The 18,245-nt window shown below is 42.1% G+C and overlaps 1 protein-coding gene across 2 annotated transcripts; it reads left to right on the forward strand.

Annotated features, from left to right (window-relative positions):
• Window positions 1–189: 189 nt before the first annotated feature.
• On the forward strand, window positions 190–18,131 carry Rbbp4 (RB binding protein 4, chromatin remodeling factor). 2 transcript variants are annotated; one of them, XM_057783698.1, is made up of 12 exons: window positions 190–328; window positions 820–967; window positions 5,377–5,522; window positions 9,448–9,621; window positions 10,130–10,245; window positions 10,360–10,520; window positions 10,621–10,747; window positions 11,403–11,480; window positions 12,230–12,306; window positions 12,994–13,051; window positions 13,158–13,268; window positions 17,174–18,131. In XM_057783698.1, the coding sequence occupies exons 1-12, from the start codon at window positions 313–315 to the stop codon at window positions 17,237–17,239; spliced, it is 1,278 nt and encodes a 425-aa protein (XP_057639681.1). In that variant the 5' UTR covers window positions 190–312; the 3' UTR covers window positions 17,240–18,131. The 2 variants fall into 2 exon arrangements, with proteins under 2 accessions (XP_057639681.1, XP_057639682.1); XM_057783699.1 differs by lacking the exon at window positions 17,174–18,131 and adding an exon at window positions 14,586–14,645.
• Window positions 18,132–18,245: the final 114 nt, after the last annotated feature.

An 18,245-nucleotide genomic window follows, 5' to 3' on the forward strand; every position in this document is an offset into this window, starting at 1 on the left:
AGCAGGCGGTGTGCGCGCGCGCAATGATCCAGCCTGAGGGGGGAGGGGCAGAGCGCGCGCCCGGGCCCCGCGAAAAGCGACTGTGTGCGTCTTCATTGGCCGCGGCCGCGGATGCTCCGCCCACCCCGCCGGATCCCGCTTTCCCATTGGCCGATGTTGGCGCGAAGGCCCGCGAGCCGGCCCCCCACGCACGGGCCGCAGGAAACAATAGAGGCCGCGCGCGCAGAGCGAGCGCTCGTCGCCTCCCCGTCCCTCCTGCAACGCACGACCCCGGGATTCCCCCCCCCAGCCCCTCCCGGCTCTCCTACCGCCATGGCTGACAAGGAAGGTGAGTGTGCCGAGGCGGGCTCGCGAAGGAGGCGCAGGGTGGCGGGGCTGTGTCGTGGCTTGTTACGCGGCCTAATCCTGAAAGCAGGCCCTACTCTGGAGAGCCCGATCCCAGCGACTCCGGCGGGGCGGGCTAACGGCGCGCTGGCTCCTCCGGAGCGGATGCGGGGCGACGCCAGCTCTCGGGCCCGGGCGATGGCGACTCTCCATCGATCCCTCTGCTTGCTGGGGCCCGGTGCGCAGGCCTCCTTCTGGGTTTGGTGGACTTGATGCCTCGAAGCCGGCCGAGTAACGGAGTGTCTGGCTTGGGTGGCCCGAGGACTTCCGGCCCTCCGCGGCGGAGAGCAGCGTTAGTGCCTGCGCCCTGGGAGAAATTAAGACGAATCTCCATTTCGGTATCAGAACCGGGGAGCCACGCCGGTGGCTTTGAAGAGGTTTGCTCGCTTTCCGTTTCTGTCCGCTAACCTCATTTGTTTTCTTAAAAAATTTTAGCTGCCTTTGACGACGCGGTGGAAGAACGTGTGATCAACGAGGAGTACAAAATATGGAAGAAAAACACCCCTTTTCTTTATGATTTGGTGATGACCCATGCCCTGGAGTGGCCCAGTTTAACTGCCCAGTGGCTTCCAGATGTTACCAGGTGACACCAATCACTTGGATATTACTTGTTTGGTATTTCAGGTCTTGAGTTGGTCTTCCGTGTTTTGTTTTTCTCTCCAGCCGCTAGAAGGGGCATAGGGGCATATGATCAGAGCCTCTGAGTGATGTTTATTTTCCTCAACCAATAAGTAGTAAGGGTAGAAAACAAGAAGATTTTGTAATTTACTCTGCTGGAGGAACGGATTTCATTCTCAGCATTGAATCGAATTGCTATCTTATAACTGTCATTGACCGTGTAATGTTACAACTTGACAGATTTCACAAGTATTCTGTGTCCAGTTCGTTCGACAAAACATTTGAATTCTCAGTCATTTGTGATAGCAAGGTAAATCTGGGACCCGCCATCAAGAAATCCATTAGTTGAAGGGGCAGGTGTTTGAGCTTTAGATAAGGAGTTGAGGTAACACCTCAAGAGGGCTGAAGGGGTGTGATGTTTAGTGACAGAATGCGTACTGGCAGGGACTTTGATCCTTGCGTCCTAGCATGAGGTCGCATACACAAAGTATCCTAGCTAAGTGAAACATCTGTCAATACCAGCACTGGCTGGCAGAAGGAAGCCAGTGGCGATACAGAGATAAAGGTTAATGTCGACTATTATTGATGGGAACTTGGCGAAACTGAGTATGAAATCTTTTGTAACTCGGTAAGATATGTACAGAATCCGGCTGTGAGACTGAGGTCAACAGCTCATAGAAATTGGGAGTGAAGAGCTGTGTTGTTTGAAGTTGCTAGGAGTTGAACCTTGTGCATGGTAAGCAGGCAGTACCTCTGAGCTACATCACTGTTCTCTGTGTAACAGGAAGTTCTTGTGTGTTTCACTAAAAACTAAGAATGAGGCTGCTGTCTATGCAGCGGTGTGGGTGAAAGTGGAAACCTTTATTTGAAGGGTGCTATGCAATCCACGCAGACACTTGGAACTTTTTGCAGTTGGAACTTTTTAAAATGTAACCAGGTTCAAAATTAGTTGGGAACTCAAGCTTAGTAGAGTCATTTCTATCTGTTCTCATGGTCATTAAACCATTGGTTCTGAGAGTGCTTGTGGTGGCGTACAACTGTAACCCCAGCCCTTAGGAGGTGGAGCACTGAGATCAGGAGTTAAGGCCAGCCTGTTGGAGAAGAAAACTTTCCATGGTGCACAGGCCTATAATCCAGCACTGTTGCTGTAGCGTCTTTCCCATCTGACAAACGGGTTTTAGATTGTAGTGTGCAACACAATCAGCTCGAGGGGTTGTAAAACGTGTCTCCTGTTTCCTGAGACTTGTGATTCTATAGAAGTGAGAATTTTCATTCCTTGTGATATCTTATGGTACTGGGGCTGATGGTCCGAAACTCTTTATAGTGTTTGATTATCCTCCCAGGAGAACACAAATGGTATTAAGCTATGTCTCTTTGAAACTTAGTATTCCTTGTTTCTTACAGCATAAAATCCAGACTGCCTTTAACTGACATTCAAGAAATTAGGCAGTGATTCTAATCATCATGCTAGGTTTCTCTTTCATTTGGCTTTTCCATTTCCAAAACTAGAGTTGGACTTTAGTCTCAGTTCTTTGGCTTAGTAGCTGTGCGATCTCAACTACATTGTCTAAGTTTCGTTTGTTTGTTTGTTTTTCGAGACAGGGTTTCTCAAGTAGCTTTTGAGCCTGTCCTGGAACTAGCTCTTGTAGACCAGGCTGGCCTCGAACTCGAGTGCTGGGATTAAAGGCGTGCGCCACCACCGCCCGGCCGAACCAGGATTCTTAACTGCCAAGTCATCTTTCCAGCTCCAGGGAGTCATTTGTAATCATCTCAATGTTTCAGATGGGAGCGTTTGTAGAATGCTTACTTGAATATATAAAGCATTAGTTTGGGCAGGTGTTACACTAAATAAAGCAGTTGTGAGGACCACATATCAAACCTCAGCACTGGTATAAATGCCATATGGACATGGCAGCACACCTGTAATTCCAGGAGGCAGAGACAGAATCACTAAAATAAACTAGCTATACTAGCAGGACCAGTGAGTTCTGGGTTGAAGAGAATGGTTGTCTTTGGTCTGTCTGGAGGAAAGGAGTCAAGAAGGAAACATTTCTCAAGTTCTGGCCTCCGTATGTACAAGCACAGTACAAATATACATACTGGAAGGAAGGAAAGAGAAAGCCAACTCTAGGTTCTGAGGGAGGTCCTTGCAGGTATCCTGGCAGGGAAGTGAACCATGCAAGAGGTAATAATGAAAACTGTGCAGATTGACTTCATCAACCTGGATCCAACTTCAAGAAGTCGAATGCCAGGAGGTTCATTGTCAGCCTATTTAAAACAGTACAATTTGGAGCCGGGCAGTGGTGGCACGTGCCTTTAATCTCAGCACTCGGGAGGCAGAGGCAGGCAGGTGGATCCGAGTTCAAGGCCAGCCTGGTCTACCGAGTGAGCTCCAGGACAGGCTCTAAAGCTACAGAGAGAAACCCTCTCTCGAAAAAAACAAACAAAAAAAACCAGTACAATTTGGGAAAAGGTTTCCAGGTGACAATCAGTCCAATTCTATGTGTGCAATAAGGCACAGAGTTTGACTACATAGAAATTATTTTACGAAGTACATGCAAACATGAGGGTGGGTTCTATAGCTAAATGAAACACCTATAATCAATCTAATGTGGTCTCTGACTGATAGCATAGAGGTCAGCAGGCCATAAAGTTCTTTTTAACCTAAGGATGGATATTGGTCGAGGGAAGGAAGAGTCTAGAATTCTGGGGAATTAGAGTGAGGTCTGTCCCTACAGGTAGCAAAAAGGTCACCAGGTCATTAACAACCTCCATTCTCCGCTTTCTGGATGCAGCAGGTATTTGGTTTGTATGTCCTCCATTGAGGAGTCACCCTGAATGATTTACATTCCTGCTTCTCTGTAAAAAGCAAGAATTATCCCTACTTCCAAAATGTTTGGAAGTGTATTCTATTCAGTAACTTGCTCTGTAGATCAGGATGTCTTTGAACTCACAGAGATCCACCTGCCTCTGCCTCCCAAAGGTGGGCTCTACCACCACCCACCTAATGTTCTTTTTCTTTGGGGGTTATAAGAACTCTTGCATATGACCAGGCACAGACTTTACCATAGGGTTTTATCCCCTAGTTTCTCCTCTTCTCTTTTTGTCTCTTTCACCTCTTAACAAAGTTCTTGGTAAACAAGACTCAGGCAGTTTTCTTCTCACCCATTGTAAAGGGTGTATAGTTGACTTACATTTTTATTCCAATAAACTGGGAGAAGAGTAAACTTCCCTAGAGTAAATTTTAAGTTTTTGTTCAAGTTAAATAAAAATTAAGTGCTGTATTTGTGTTCTAGCCTTAATAGAGAGCTATTAAAAGTAGGAAATAGACTGGCAAGTCGACTCAGTGAGTAAAGGTGCCTATTGCTAAGCTTGACAGCTTAATTCTGGTCACCTGGATCCTTGTGATGGAAAGAAAGACTAGATCCTCAATGGTTGTCATTTGTTTCATTTCTATTGGAGGGAGGTGACTGCATTCCCAGTGTGGGTGGTAGGTGGGTGCTCAGGGTCTCCTGGAGCTTGAATTTCAGGTGGTTGTGGGTCACTTGGCATGGGAGTTCGGAACTGAACTCAAGTCCTCTGTAAGAGTAGCAAGCACTGTTAAGTGCTGAACCATCTTTATGTTATTATTTTTTCAAAAGAAAATAGGGGCTTCGGTAATGACTCGGTAAAGTGTTTGCCTTGCAAGCATCAGGACCATGCAGTAGATCCCCAGCACTCATGTTTAAAAGCAAAACAAAACAAAAGGTAGAGTGATGGCATATGCCTGAAGTCTCTCAGTGATGGGGAGATGGGAAGAAACCCTCGGGCTCCACAGCTAGCCTTGCTAACCTTATTGGTGAGCTCTAAGACAATAAGGCAAGCCTAGAATTAACAGAGGTGAATAGCTTTTTTTTTTTTTTTCTTTTCTTTTCTTTTTCAAACTTGGGTTTTTCTGTGTACGAACCCTGACTGTCCTGGAACTTGCTTTGTAGACCAGGCTGTCCTGGAACTCAATGCAAAACCACCTGCCTCTGCCTCCTGAGTTCTGATACTAAAGGCCTGCACCACCACAACCAGTCATGAATAGTATCTTAAGATTTAGTGACACTTAATTGTCCTCTAGTATCCATATGCATGTTTGTTTTTTGAGATTTTTTTGAGATAGGGCTTCTCTTAGTAACAGATCTGGCTGGCCTTGAATTTATAAAGATTCCCCAGCCTCTGCCTCTTCTAGTGCTGGGATTAAAGGCGTGCCCACCACCGCCTGGCTTGTTTGTTTTTTAAAGAATTAACTGGTCCTCAGTAATTGGTTGTTGTTGTCAGGTGTACATTACTGAGTTCATGATTTCTTGGGTTACCAATTTGAATAGTGATAATTTGTTGTTATTACAGGCCTGAGGGGAAAGATTTCAGCATTCATCGACTTGTCCTGGGAACACACACATCGGATGAACAAAACCACCTGGTGATAGCCAGTGTCCAGCTCCCTAATGATGATGCTCAGTTTGATGCTTCACACTATGACAGTGAGAAAGGAGGTAGGACTCTTGAGGATGAAAGAAGTAATGGTGAACGGGTTGTGGCTTTCAGATCCAAATTACATTGAGGTACACAATTTAGTTGGGTGGCCTCTTATGTTATTGGGAAAACTAGTTTGCAATGAAGAGTAATCAACACAAAACTTGGTTCTGTGTATTTGCTGTAAGCTGCCCTCTACTGTATTGGTCATGGTGGGATTTCTGCAGTTAACGGAGCAAAGATCTACCATATGTTTTTTGTGTGTGTTCTCAACAGGAAAGACTGACCCAAAGAGACAGAAATTAATTCATAGGGGATTGCTACAATTTCTTTGGTTTTTCAGCACAGGGTTTCTCTGTCGCCCTGGCTGTCTTGGAACTCACTCTGTACGCCAGGCTGGCCTCTAACTCACAAAGATCCACTTTGTCATCACCACCTGCGCCCCCCCCCCTTTTTTTTCTTTTTTTATGTTTGAGTGTTTTGCCTGTATATATGTGCACCACTTGTGTGTGTGGTGTCTAGAAAAGGCCAGAAAAGGATCGAGTGGAAGTTATAGACATTTGTGAACCACTAGAAATTGAACCCAGGTCCTTTGCAAGAGCAGCCAGGTGCTCTTAATCGCTGAGCCCTACGTCTTAAATGTTTTACAAGCACAGGTGGCAGAAAGATCACAAGTTGCAGGCCAACTTGGGTTCATAAAAATTCTTAGGGGTATCTAGTGGGGGGGGGGTGAGAAATGCTAAATTATACTTGTTTGTTTGTATTCCTTTTGGGGGCAGGGTTTCTCTAGTCCTAATTGTCCTGGAACTTGCTCTGTGGACCAGGCTAGTCTTAACTCAGAGATCCTCCTGTCTCTGCCTCGCAAGTGTTGTGATTAAAGGCTGCACCACCACTGCCCAACCACTAAATTATCCTTAAATGTTTAAAACAGTAGCGATGATGTGGTATCTGTTATATTCATAAAAATATTTTCACAACCAGTTTTTTAGGAGATAACCTAACCTAACTGCTCGTGAATCCTTTTTTTTTTTCCAATCTCAGTTTTCTTTATGGCCCTCATACCAAAACATTAAAAAAGGTGGGGCCATTAGGAGAGTTTCCTTGAATAAAACCTGTCTCAGACAAAACAAAAAATAGATCATGGATTTTTTTTTTTCATTAACATTTGTGCTTAATATTTCTCCAGATAAGCAGAAAGAACCCTTATGTGTAAATTTATTTGGGATCCAACTGTTGGCCAAGATAACAATTGTGTTATTTAGTTCCTGGTTATTCCACATTTAATCTAATTTTGTACAGAGTGCAAAATAGGTTGTTAGGGTAATAGTCAACTACAATTTTGTGTATTAAAAAGTGAATAGTTTTTTTAAAGGTTAGTCTCTGGATCCTAAGGAAAACACTAACTTTCAGAGTGAAGGTGAAGATCCCATTTGCCACAGTTTAGCTATGTGCTTGTTTTGGTTTGGTTTTTGATTTCCAAAACAGTTTCTCTGTGTAGCCTTGACTGTCCTGGAATTTACTTTTTTAGGCGCTGGCCTTGAACTCAAAGAGATCCACTTGCCTCTGCCTCCCAAGTGCTAGCACGCCCTGTGCCACCACGCCCAGCCTAGCTTGTGGTTTTAAGTCATTTAACCTGAGTATAGTTCCTATCAGTTAAATGAAGTCTTTTTTTTTTTTTTTTTCTATTTTAATGATTTCCTGGGTAATTGAACCCAGTGTTTTGTGTGTTTAAGGCTAAATGCTCTACCACTGAGCTACATCCTCAGAACTAAATGAGATAAATCTTGTCTGAATTGTATTTGGCGTTGGGGTTGTAATTCAGTGGTGGAATACTTGCACTAGCATATCTGAAGCCCTGGATTCGGTCACTCATACAACAAAGTAGGCGGGCTTTTGTTGTTATAGGTGTGAAAAGTTCTGATTACTATTGCTTCATGTATAAATATATTTTAAAGTAATACAGACACTATCCTTTTCCTTATAACTAATCCCCCGGAAAGTAGTGCTAATACCATACCTTGTTTTTTTTTTTTTTAAATATTTATTTATTATGTATACAATATTCTGTCTGTGTGTATGCCTGCAGGCCAGAAGAGGGCACCAGATCTCATTACAGATGGTTGTGAGCCACCATGTGGTTGCTGGGAATTGAACTCAGGACCTTTGGAAGAGCAGTCAGTGCTCTTAACCGCTGAGCCATCTCTCCAGCCCCCATACCTTGTTTTCTTAAAGGAGTCCACATATAAATCACTCATTCAACAAATGGTGTGAATGGGCATGATTACACACTCGTAATCATAGCCCTCCAAGCTGAGATAAAATGCTCGCAAATTCAAGACCAGTCTGGGCGACATAACTGACTCCTTTTCCCAAAAAAAAAACAACAGGCCAGTGAGCTAGCTGAGCAGTTAAAAATCATTGAAACCCATGGTAGAAGGAGAGTTGCTCTGTCAGCTGTGCATGTGTAGAAGCATGTACACACACACCCACATGTATGTGTGCAGTAAGATTTTTTTCAAAAAAGGAATTAGGGATATAAAACTCAGTTGGTAAAATGTTTGCCTGACAGGCCCTGGATTCTAAACCGTATATGGCAGTATATATTTGGAAGGTGGAGGCAGGAGGATTGGTGTTTGTTTGTTCAGGGGGTGAGGGGGAGTTAGTACTTACTACATGGAGGTGTTTTTCTTGGTACCTGAGATGCAGTACAGAATGTTTGTGGGTTTATAATTTGCTTTTCTAACAGTAGATTCAATAACTTCCAATCTTCCAACGTACACCAGCACCCACACACTCAGACTTGCCAACACACTCAGAAGAGCCTTCTTCTGCAATTCTATTTAATCCTTTGATATAGTGTCGCTGAATTGGAGGCTTGCCCAGTCAGCTAGGCTACTTGTCATTACACCCTAATCCTGGTGTTACAGATACACTCAAAGTCATGCCTGGCCTTTTTTTTTTCCCTAAAATGTATGTATTTATGTATATGGTGTTCTGCCTGCAGGCCAGAAAGGGGCACCAGATCTCATTATAGATGGCTGTGAGCCACCATGTGGTTGCTGGGAATTGAACGCAGGACCTCCAGAAGGACAAACAGGCAGTGCTCTTAACCCTGAGCTATCTCTCCAGCCCAACATATCTGGCTTTTTATGTAGGTGCTAAGAATTCAGACTCTGGTCTTCCTGCTTTCTGGGTAGCAAGCATTTTACCTTCTAAACCATCTCTATCCTCCAAGCTCATTTTATTTATAAACTTAAGGTTCTAAGTTTGTGTGTATTATATTTTGGTTGTTTTCAGGTAACTGATAACCCAGGCTGACTTGAACTTGTAATCATCCTTGCCTTCACTTTGACGTTCTGGGAAGGATTGAGTTAACAAACCTGACCTCTGCTATTTTGTTAGGAAAAACTGTACAATTATGAATTATTAACTTTTCCTCTAATGCCCTCCAGCTTTTTTGTCCTTCTTTGAAATGCCTTCCCCGTTCCAAGATTTCAAAATATCATTTGTTTATTCCTAGTACTTTAACTGATAAACTTTGGTCTTTGTTTATTTTGCTGCTCTGTGTGTGATTAGAATTGAGTCCTGTTCCCTGAATGTTTCTCTTACTTTGCGGAATTGGGGGCAGTATGTTGTCTACCTCTGAGCTTCTTCCTCTGACTACAGTTTGGTTTTGTGTGTTGGTGTAGGTATGTACCATAGTGCCAGGTAGGAAAGGATTATCACAGGTTCAAGACCATCATGGTCTGCATATTGGGATCCTGACTGAACTATCTCAAAACGACTTCATCCTCCCCACGGCTGACTTGGGATTCTCATACTTTCATGATTTTAATTGGTATCTGTAGTTACAGGTATATGTATATGTGGTTCTCTAAATGGGTCAGTCTTCTAGTCACACCAGTTGGTTGATTAAATACTTTTTGCTTCTGTGTACGTGTACAGAATTTGGAGGGTTTGGCTCTGTCAGTGGGAAAATTGAAATAGAAATCAAGATCAACCATGAAGGAGAAGTAAACAGGGCTCGGTACATGCCCCAGAACCCTTGCATCATTGCAACAAAGACTCCATCCAGTGATGTGCTTGTTTTTGACTACACAAAGCATCCTTCTAAACCAGGTACTTCCCCCTTTTTAATCAGATACAGGTTCCATTTATGTTTTTATTGATATGTGTGGGTATTTTTATGCTTCCAAGTGAAACATGCTTTATGTAGAGGAAATCATAATTTTGCAACTGAGCATTATATAGTTGGTCATAACGGGTTTGTATTTTGTATGATAGGCGTTTTGTTTCTTAAAAGATTTATTTAAAATCTGAAGAGTGCACCAGATCTCATTATAGATGGTTACAATCCACTATGTGGTTGCTGGCACTTGAGCTCAGGACCTCTGGAAGAACAGCTGGTGCTCTTAACCTCTGAGCCATTTCTCTAGCCCCCCTGTTAATTTTTTTATTATATAATGTAATTAACTTTATTTTATGTGCATTGGTATGAAGGTGTGTCAGATCTGGGACTGGATTTACAGACAGTTGTGAGCTGTAAATAGACGTTTGACATTATTTTGCTTAATAAATCCAGAGAGGCAGTGGGATGGATAGTCTAGATATGTCTGTTACTTTGCAGACCCTTCTGGAGAGTGCAACCCAGATTTGCGTCTCCGTGGACATCAGAAGGAAGGTTATGGTCTTTCTTGGAATCCAAATCTCAGCGGGCACTTACTCAGTGCTTCAGATGACCATGTGCGTATCCTTTTAGTTTTGAAGAAAATCTGGAGTTATTGCAATTTGTCTTCTTTTGGGGGGATATGTGGGGAAGTGAGAGTCTTTCATATAATGGTTAATTTTGTCTTTAAGACCATCTGCCTGTGGGACATCAGTGCAGTTCCAAAGGAAGGAAAAGTGGTGGATGCAAAGACCATCTTCACGGGGCATACAGCAGTAGTAGAGGACGTTTCCTGGCATCTGCTCCACGAGTCTCTTTTTGGGTCAGTTGCTGATGACCAGAAACTTATGATGTGAGTGGACCCTGTTGTTTATTTTTTAATACGTACGTTCAGAGTGTTGTATTAGTCACCATTTCAAGCTTCGTTTCCTGTTTTCTCTTCTTAAATGAAGTTGGGATACTCGTTCAAACAATACTTCCAAGCCAAGCCACTCAGTTGATGCTCACACTGCTGAAGTGAACTGCCTGTCTTTCAATCCTTACAGTGAGTTCATTCTTGCCACAGGATCAGCTGACAAGGTCAGTTTGCTTTGTTTGAATTGTTCAGGTTTTATACTTGTGGTTAAGGGAATTTCACCTACATGCATGTCTTCAGCATGGTATATATCCCTGGTGTCCATTGAGACCAGAAGATAGTGTCAGATCTCCTGGGATTGGAGTTACATACATGTGACACATCAAGTGTGTGCTGAACCGGCCCTCTGGACGAGTACTAAGTACTCTTAACCACTGAGCCATCTTCAGTATCTTTTAAATGTGCAAAGATGTCTTAGTTAATATTTTAAAGGTTGTCTTGTCTTTGAAATTTTAAGAATTTATTATCAGGCTGCTGAGCCTGAAGATCTGAATTCAGTCCCCAAGACCGAAATGACTACAGGAGATTACCAGCTCCACTTCTACAAGTTAGCCTTTGATCTCTACACAGTTATCATGGAACAAGTGTGTATAACACACACTCGAAATTACTTATTTGGCAGGGATAGGTGTATATATACAGTGAACGTTGTGTGGGGGTTGGAAGAGAACTTGCCAGAGCTTGTTTCCACTGTGTGGATTCTGGGACCAGACTCTTTACCAGGCTTGGCAGCAAGCATCTTTATCCACTGAACTATCTTGCTGGCCCTAGGCTTTTCTTAATAAGTTTATCTTGATTTATTTTTCTTATTGTATGTAGACTGTTGCCTTGTGGGATCTGAGAAATCTGAAACTCAAGTTGCATTCCTTTGAATCACATAAGGATGAAATATTCCAAGTAAGAGAAACCTGTGCTGCCTGCTCTCTTCCCTTCCTTCTCCTTCCCTCCCTTTTTTCCCTCTCTCTGTACAGAATATGGGTACACACCAATAATTCTAGCACTTGAGAAGCTCACAAATCAGAGCACCTAGAAATGAAGCTCAATTGGTAGAGTTTTTACCTGTCATGCAGAGCAACTCATAAACCAGGCATAGTGGCACATACCTATAATCCCAGCACTAGAAACAACAGATGAAGGTTAACCACAGTGACAGAATAAGTTCAAGGGCAGTGTGAGCCACATTGAGAAATGAGACCCTTTCTCAAGATTTTGGAAGTGAGGTACCTGTACATCAATGTTACTCTTCATACTCAGTTCTCTCTCTCCCTTTTTCTCCCCCCCCCCCCCGCCCCCCCCCTCCATTTTCATTCGTTCATTAAGCTTGCCATGTGTCTTTTGGGTTTAGCTGAAATCTGAACTACTGCCTCCACAGATTGATCTGTTTTGAGACCAGGTTTCACTATGTAAGAACTCTGACTGTCCTGATACTCATTGGACCAGGCTGGCCTTGAACTCATAGAGGTCTTACCTGCGTCTGCCTCCTGAGTGCTGGGATTAAAGGCATACACCACCACCGCCCGGCTAATATTTGTCCGTTTTAACAGTATTCACTGCCTTTTATATACAGAGTTTTGTAAGATATAATTTGAGGTATTTTCCCATTCTATTTTCTAATTGGTTGAATTTTTCTTCTCTGTTGGATTTAGGTTCAGTGGTCACCTCACAATGAGACTATTTTGGCTTCTAGCGGTACTGATCGTAGGTTGAATGTGTGGGATTTAAGGTAAGTTTTGTGTTAGTTACCCTATCCATGGAGTTACAGATTTGTTTTGGTTGGGTTTTGTTGTTGTTGTTGTTGTTGTTGTTGTTGTTGTTGTTGTTGTTTGTTTTGGGGAGACAGGGTTTCCCTGTGTAGTCCTGATTATCCTAGAACTCACTCTGTAGACTAGACTGACCTCAAATTCAATAATTTCACCTCTCTCTGCCTACTGAGTGCCGAGCCTGGCAAAGTTACTGTCTTTACATTTTTCTTTGTTTTTGAGTCAGGATTTCTCTATAGCTTTGGAGCCTGTCCTGAAACTTCCTCTGTAGATTAGACTGGCCTCAAACTCGCAGAGATCTGCCTGCTTCTGCCTCCATGAGCAGCTCTTATAAAATGTTTAATTGGGTAGGTTATATATAATTCAGAGGTTTAGTCCATTATCGTCATGGTGTGACAGGGCAGTATGCCAGCAGACGGGGTCTGGAGAAAAGTGGCTGAGAGTTCTACGTCTTGTGCAGACAACAGAAAGTGATCTAAGACACTGGATGTGGTTTGAGCATGTACGAGACTCAAAGCATGCCTCCACAGTGATGCACTTCCTCCAACAAGCCACACCTCCTAATAGTGCCTGTGAGCTTATGGGGGCCAGTTATATTCAAGCTATCACACAGGGTGATGTTTTCTGACTTAAAATTCTTTTTTGTTAAGTAAAATTGGAGAAGAACAGTCCCCAGAAGATGCAGAAGATGGCCCACCAGAGTTGCTGGTATGTTATAACCTTTCGGGCACTTTGGGGTCTTCTGTGCTTTAAGCAGTAGGCTATGATTTAATGTTGTCTGTGTTTAATGTCTTGGTTTTGGTCCCTCTTCCAGTTTATTCATGGTGGTCATACTGCCAAGATATCTGATTTCTCCTGGAATCCCAATGAACCTTGGGTGATTTGTTCTGTATCAGAAGACAATATCATGCAAGTGTGGCAGATGGTAAGTGTTCAGCAATTTATTTAGGGGACATTAGATACATGAGACCATCATCACACACATACACTTTGGATGCAGCTGTCATCTCTGCCCTGTTTTCTTCAGGTGTGGCTTCGATGTTTAGGTGAAGTTTTCCCTGTTGGGTTTTTGTTTGTTTGTACTTTTCTTTTTGGTTTTTGAACAGTTTTCTCTGGGTAGTCCCCAAAATGACACAGATTAAATTTTGTTTTTTGTGGTCAGGTTTAGCTTGTTGGTAACTGAAGCTGCGGCTTTTGAGTTGTGAACCATTACACTGTGAACTCAAAGGGAGCTGGGACTGTTAACAACTTTAATTTGTGTGCTTGTTTATAAGCCAGGTCATTGCTGTGTGAGCAATGTAAAGACACATGTGTTTTGTTTTGTTTTAAGATTTTTGTAACTTACAGTTTTAAGTTCTGATTATTTTTTTCATAGCATTAAGCAGTCTTTAGTCTTTAACTGCTTTAAATCTTTTTTTAGTTTTTTCGAGACAGGGTTCTCTGTGGTTTTGGAGCCTGTCCTGGAACTAGCTCTTGTAGACCAGGCTGGTCTCGAACTCACAGAGATCCGCCTGCCTCTGCCTCCCAAGTGCTGGGATTAAAGGCATGCGCCACCACCGCCCGGCCAGATTTTTTTAAATTTAAATTAAGAACTTAAAAATACAGAGCCAAACCTCATCATTGATTAAGTCTCTAAGCAGACTGAGGAGATGTCAACAGCTTGATTTTAATTTTATTTATTTATTTATTTATTTTTGATTTTCGAAACAGGGTTTCTCCATAGCTTTTGGTTTTTGTCCTGGAACTAGCTCTTCTAGACCAGGCTGCCTCCCGAGTGCTGGGATTAAAGGCGTGCGCCACCACTGCCCAACAACAGCTTGATTTTTAAATGATGATTGGGTTGTGGTTGGTTGGTTTTGAGACAGTGTTTCTCTGTGTAACAATCCTGGCTGGCCTGAACTCAAAAGATTTGCCTGCCTCTGCCTCCCAAGTGCTAGGATTGAAGGCATGTGCCACTACTGCCCTGCTGAAAGCCCTGGTCTTTTTTGAAAGAGGAGGATAGACAGGTAGTAGGTTTTTGTGTATTAATGTCATAACTATATGTTAAAATTTATCTTAAAATATAAAATTAATTTTTATTGCTGGTATTTAAAGATTTCATAAGTCATTTTTATTATGTAGACTAAGTTGACATAGATTATGAATGGCACTGTAAGGATTGTGTCATTTTAATTATGAAAGGAATGGTTTGTTTTGTTTTGTTTTTTTTGTTTGTTTTTTGTTTTTTGTTTTGTTTTTTTAGACAGGATTTTTTTGTAGTCCTGGCCACACTGGAACTCATCTGTAGACACTAGGCTGGCCTTGAACTCACAGATATGCATGGGTCTGCCTCCCAAGTTCTGGGATAAAAAGGCAAGTACGGAGATTAAAAGCATACCTGCTGCTGCCATCACCTGGCCATGGAAGAAAAATTTAACACAAGACTTTTACAAACATGTCTTTCATTTTACATCATATCTTTAGTAAAAGTCTACATTTATCACTTGTATAGTAAGAATGTTCCTGGGGCTGGAGAGATGGCTCAGTGGTTAAGAGCATTGCCTGCTCTTCCAAAGGTCCTGAGTTCAATTCCCGGCAACCACATGGTGGCTCACAACCATCTGTAATGAGATCTTGTGCCCTCTTCTGGCCTGCAGACATACACACAGACAGAATATTGTATACATAATAAATAAATAAATATTAAAAAAAAAAAAAGAATGTTCCTGGCAAAGAAAACACAGAAGTTAATAAAAGAATTTTATAATTAACAGTAGTTATTTTGATTACTTTGAACTGGTCTTATAACCTGTAATTTTCCTGTTATCCGTGACTATGCTTTATGCAGAATGAAGGGTATGTTATTTTTTTAAAGATTTTAGTGTGTGTGTGTGTGTGTTGGTTTCAGAGGCCAGAAGGAGGAGTTGGAATTACAGGCAGTTGTGAACTGGGAACTAAGAGATAGTTTATCTTATCTCTACTTTTTGAAACTCACACTGAGTTCTAGGAAAACCAGGGCTATGTAGAGAGACCCTGTCTTCAAAAAGCCAAGAAGGAAGCAGGGTGGGAAAGTGCGCCTTTCATTCCAGCTCTCTGGAGGCAGAAGCAGGTGGATCTCATGAGTTCGATGCCAGCCTGCTCTACAGAGTGAGTTCCAGGGTAGCAGAGAAAGCCTATCTTTGGAGAAAAATGACCAAAAGAAAAGGTTGTAGAGAGATGATTAGATCCCCTCCAGAGCCACTGCCTGTTTGTTATGTTCCTATAATAAGTAGTACATGCTTAGACTTTGTCCTGTGTTTTGGTATGGTTCTGCTAAGAAACCATTGGGATTTCTAGCTCAGTTCTGCTCATGATGATGACGCCTTTTGTACCACACCTGAGTCTGTTCCTAATGTTCTGGTGAGGCCCCTGGATAGCCTCTAGGTGGGCTAGTCAACAGGAGTGTTGAAAATTAACCACTTGGAACTCTGCCTCTCCAGTCGGGAAGGGAGATTAAGCTCTTAGCTTGCTCTAAGTAGTGTGAGCATCCAGATTCTGGGGGTCACATTGACTTGCTAGGAGACTAATATGCTCTGCTCCCTCCTGTATCTATCTCTTCCATTTGGTCCCTGGGTTTTCTAAATACAGACATACAAAATAGATACCCCAGGAATAAGGAGGGTGCGTGATAGCTCTATAATCCTAGATCTTGGGAAAGCTGAAGCAAGAGATCATAATAAACACATGCATAATAAACATCAAGATCTCATTCTTTAGAATCATAGCAAATTTTCAAACCAGTCAAAGGAGTTTTTGCAAAACCCTCAAATTTTCTAGCAGTGCTGGATAGAAGTGACAGAGTAAGCCTGCAGATTTGGGGTTACAGCGCTCCTGAGGTGATGCCTGTTGGGTCTGGTATTGGTGATTGTTGATGTGACTGGGTTCTTGGTTCCACACATTTGATTTTAGACTTACACATTTCATCAACTACTGGGGGTGGGTGTTTGTTATGTAAAGTGGCTTTTCAAGACATTTATAAATTGAAATTTGCATATAAAGTTTGGGTAGTTTCATTTAAGTTTACTATTCAGTGAGTTTCCTACTCCAGAGTTACATATCACAAAAAAAAATTAGAATATTTTTGTCATCCTTAAAAGAAATTCTTTGCTTATAAGCATCAACTTCTGTGTGTCTCATAGAAACCTCTGGTTTATATTTTAGCTATTACCAATAATATATCTGGTTTAAGAGTTCAGGAATGAATATCATCACACTTTGAAAATGCCCTATAGTAGAAGCTGTGGCCTGCTCCTAGTTTGTACTGGAACACACCTGTTCTGTTTATGATTCATCTTGTCTGTGCATTTTCTGTTGCTGTTTTTATTCAGCAACAGCATTGAATAGTTACTATATGGCCTTAATTGAAATGTCATCAGGGACCTTGTTATCAGGCACCTTGCTTGGCATAATATATTATAGAAATAGACTTCAAGAAATAACTGTTAGCCGGGCGGTGGTGTCACACGCCTTTAATCCCAGCACTCGGGAGGCAGAGGCAGGTGGATCTCTGAGTTCGAGGCCAGCCTGGTCTACAAAGGGAGTTCCAGGACAGGCTCCAAAGCTACAGAGAAACCCTGTCTCGAAAAAACCAAAAAAAAAAAAAAGAAAGAAAGAGAGAAAGAAAGAGAGAAATAACTGTTGCTGGGTAGTAATGGCACACACCTTTAATCCCAGCAGGCAGATCTCTGGGAGTTCAAGGCCAGCCTGAATGGGAGTTCCAGGATAGGCTCCAAACCCTAGGGTGGGGGTTGGGGGTGGGAGAGAAAAAAGGGAGGGGGAAGAAAAGAAATAACTGCCTTCTCTCTCTGGCAGGCAGAGAACATTTACAATGATGAAGACCCTGAAGGAAGTGTGGATCCGGAAGGACAAGGATCCTAGACATGTCTGCACTTGTGATTTAGACTCCCCTTGTTTTCTTCTGAACCCTGAGATGGATTTAACACTGGTTTGAGACACAGACTTTGTTCAGCTATCCGGCTACAATAGGTGCCACCAACAAAACTATTAGCCCAAACCATGGGTGTTTTCTAAATCTTTAACTGGGGGGCTTAATTCAACAAAGCCACAGACTTATATTTAAATTTTTCTTCAGGAATTTTCTAGTAACAAACCCAGGTCTAAAGTAGCTTCAGAAATGGGGCATTATGTGTGATTATTTTTCTATAAATATTGTAAGATGACATCTTGCAATATTTATACTCCTGGCTTGAACACCTACTTCACTATTCCTTATCCACTCTAGTCACTTTCTTGAAAATATGAAAATTTTGGAATTAGCTTAAGAAAAATAATCATACATAATATGCCCCATTTCTGAAGCTACTTTAGACCTGGGTTTATTACTAGAAAATTCCTGAGGATAAATTTATAAATTTATAAATGAATAAATTTTATTCAGGAATAAAAATGACATCTTGCAATATTTATACTCCTGGCTCAGACACCTACTTCTTCACTTGGCTTTTGTTGTACGGTTTTTTTGTTTTTGTTTTTTGAACTTGGGACCACCAAGTTGTGAGATATATGTTTTTAACTGACAGTCAGACCACTGGTGAACTGTCAAGTTGAGAAAGAGTGAATTGCTAGTTTGTATTTGTTTTTAAAATTAAATTAATCCTTAAGAGTTGCTTTTTAGGAGTTAGTCCTTGACCACCATAGTTTGAAGCCGTCTCCATTTTGGTTGACCTGTCTCACCATCAGGCCTGTTAATACTCTCCATGACTAACTGTGTAAGTGCTTATAATGGAATAAATTGCTTTTCTATAAAGTGTCCTGTGTGCTGCTGAGTTTTTTTCAATATCCATCAAACACCAGTCTCCGGCTTCCTGAAGAATTGTTTTGAATGACAGTTGTTTTCCATGGTCTTGACTGTCAAGATTAAAAT

Source organism: Chionomys nivalis, chromosome 11, assembly GCF_950005125.1.
Source record: "Chionomys nivalis chromosome 11, mChiNiv1.1, whole genome shotgun sequence".
NCBI lineage: Eukaryota > Metazoa > Chordata > Mammalia > Rodentia > Cricetidae > Chionomys > Chionomys nivalis.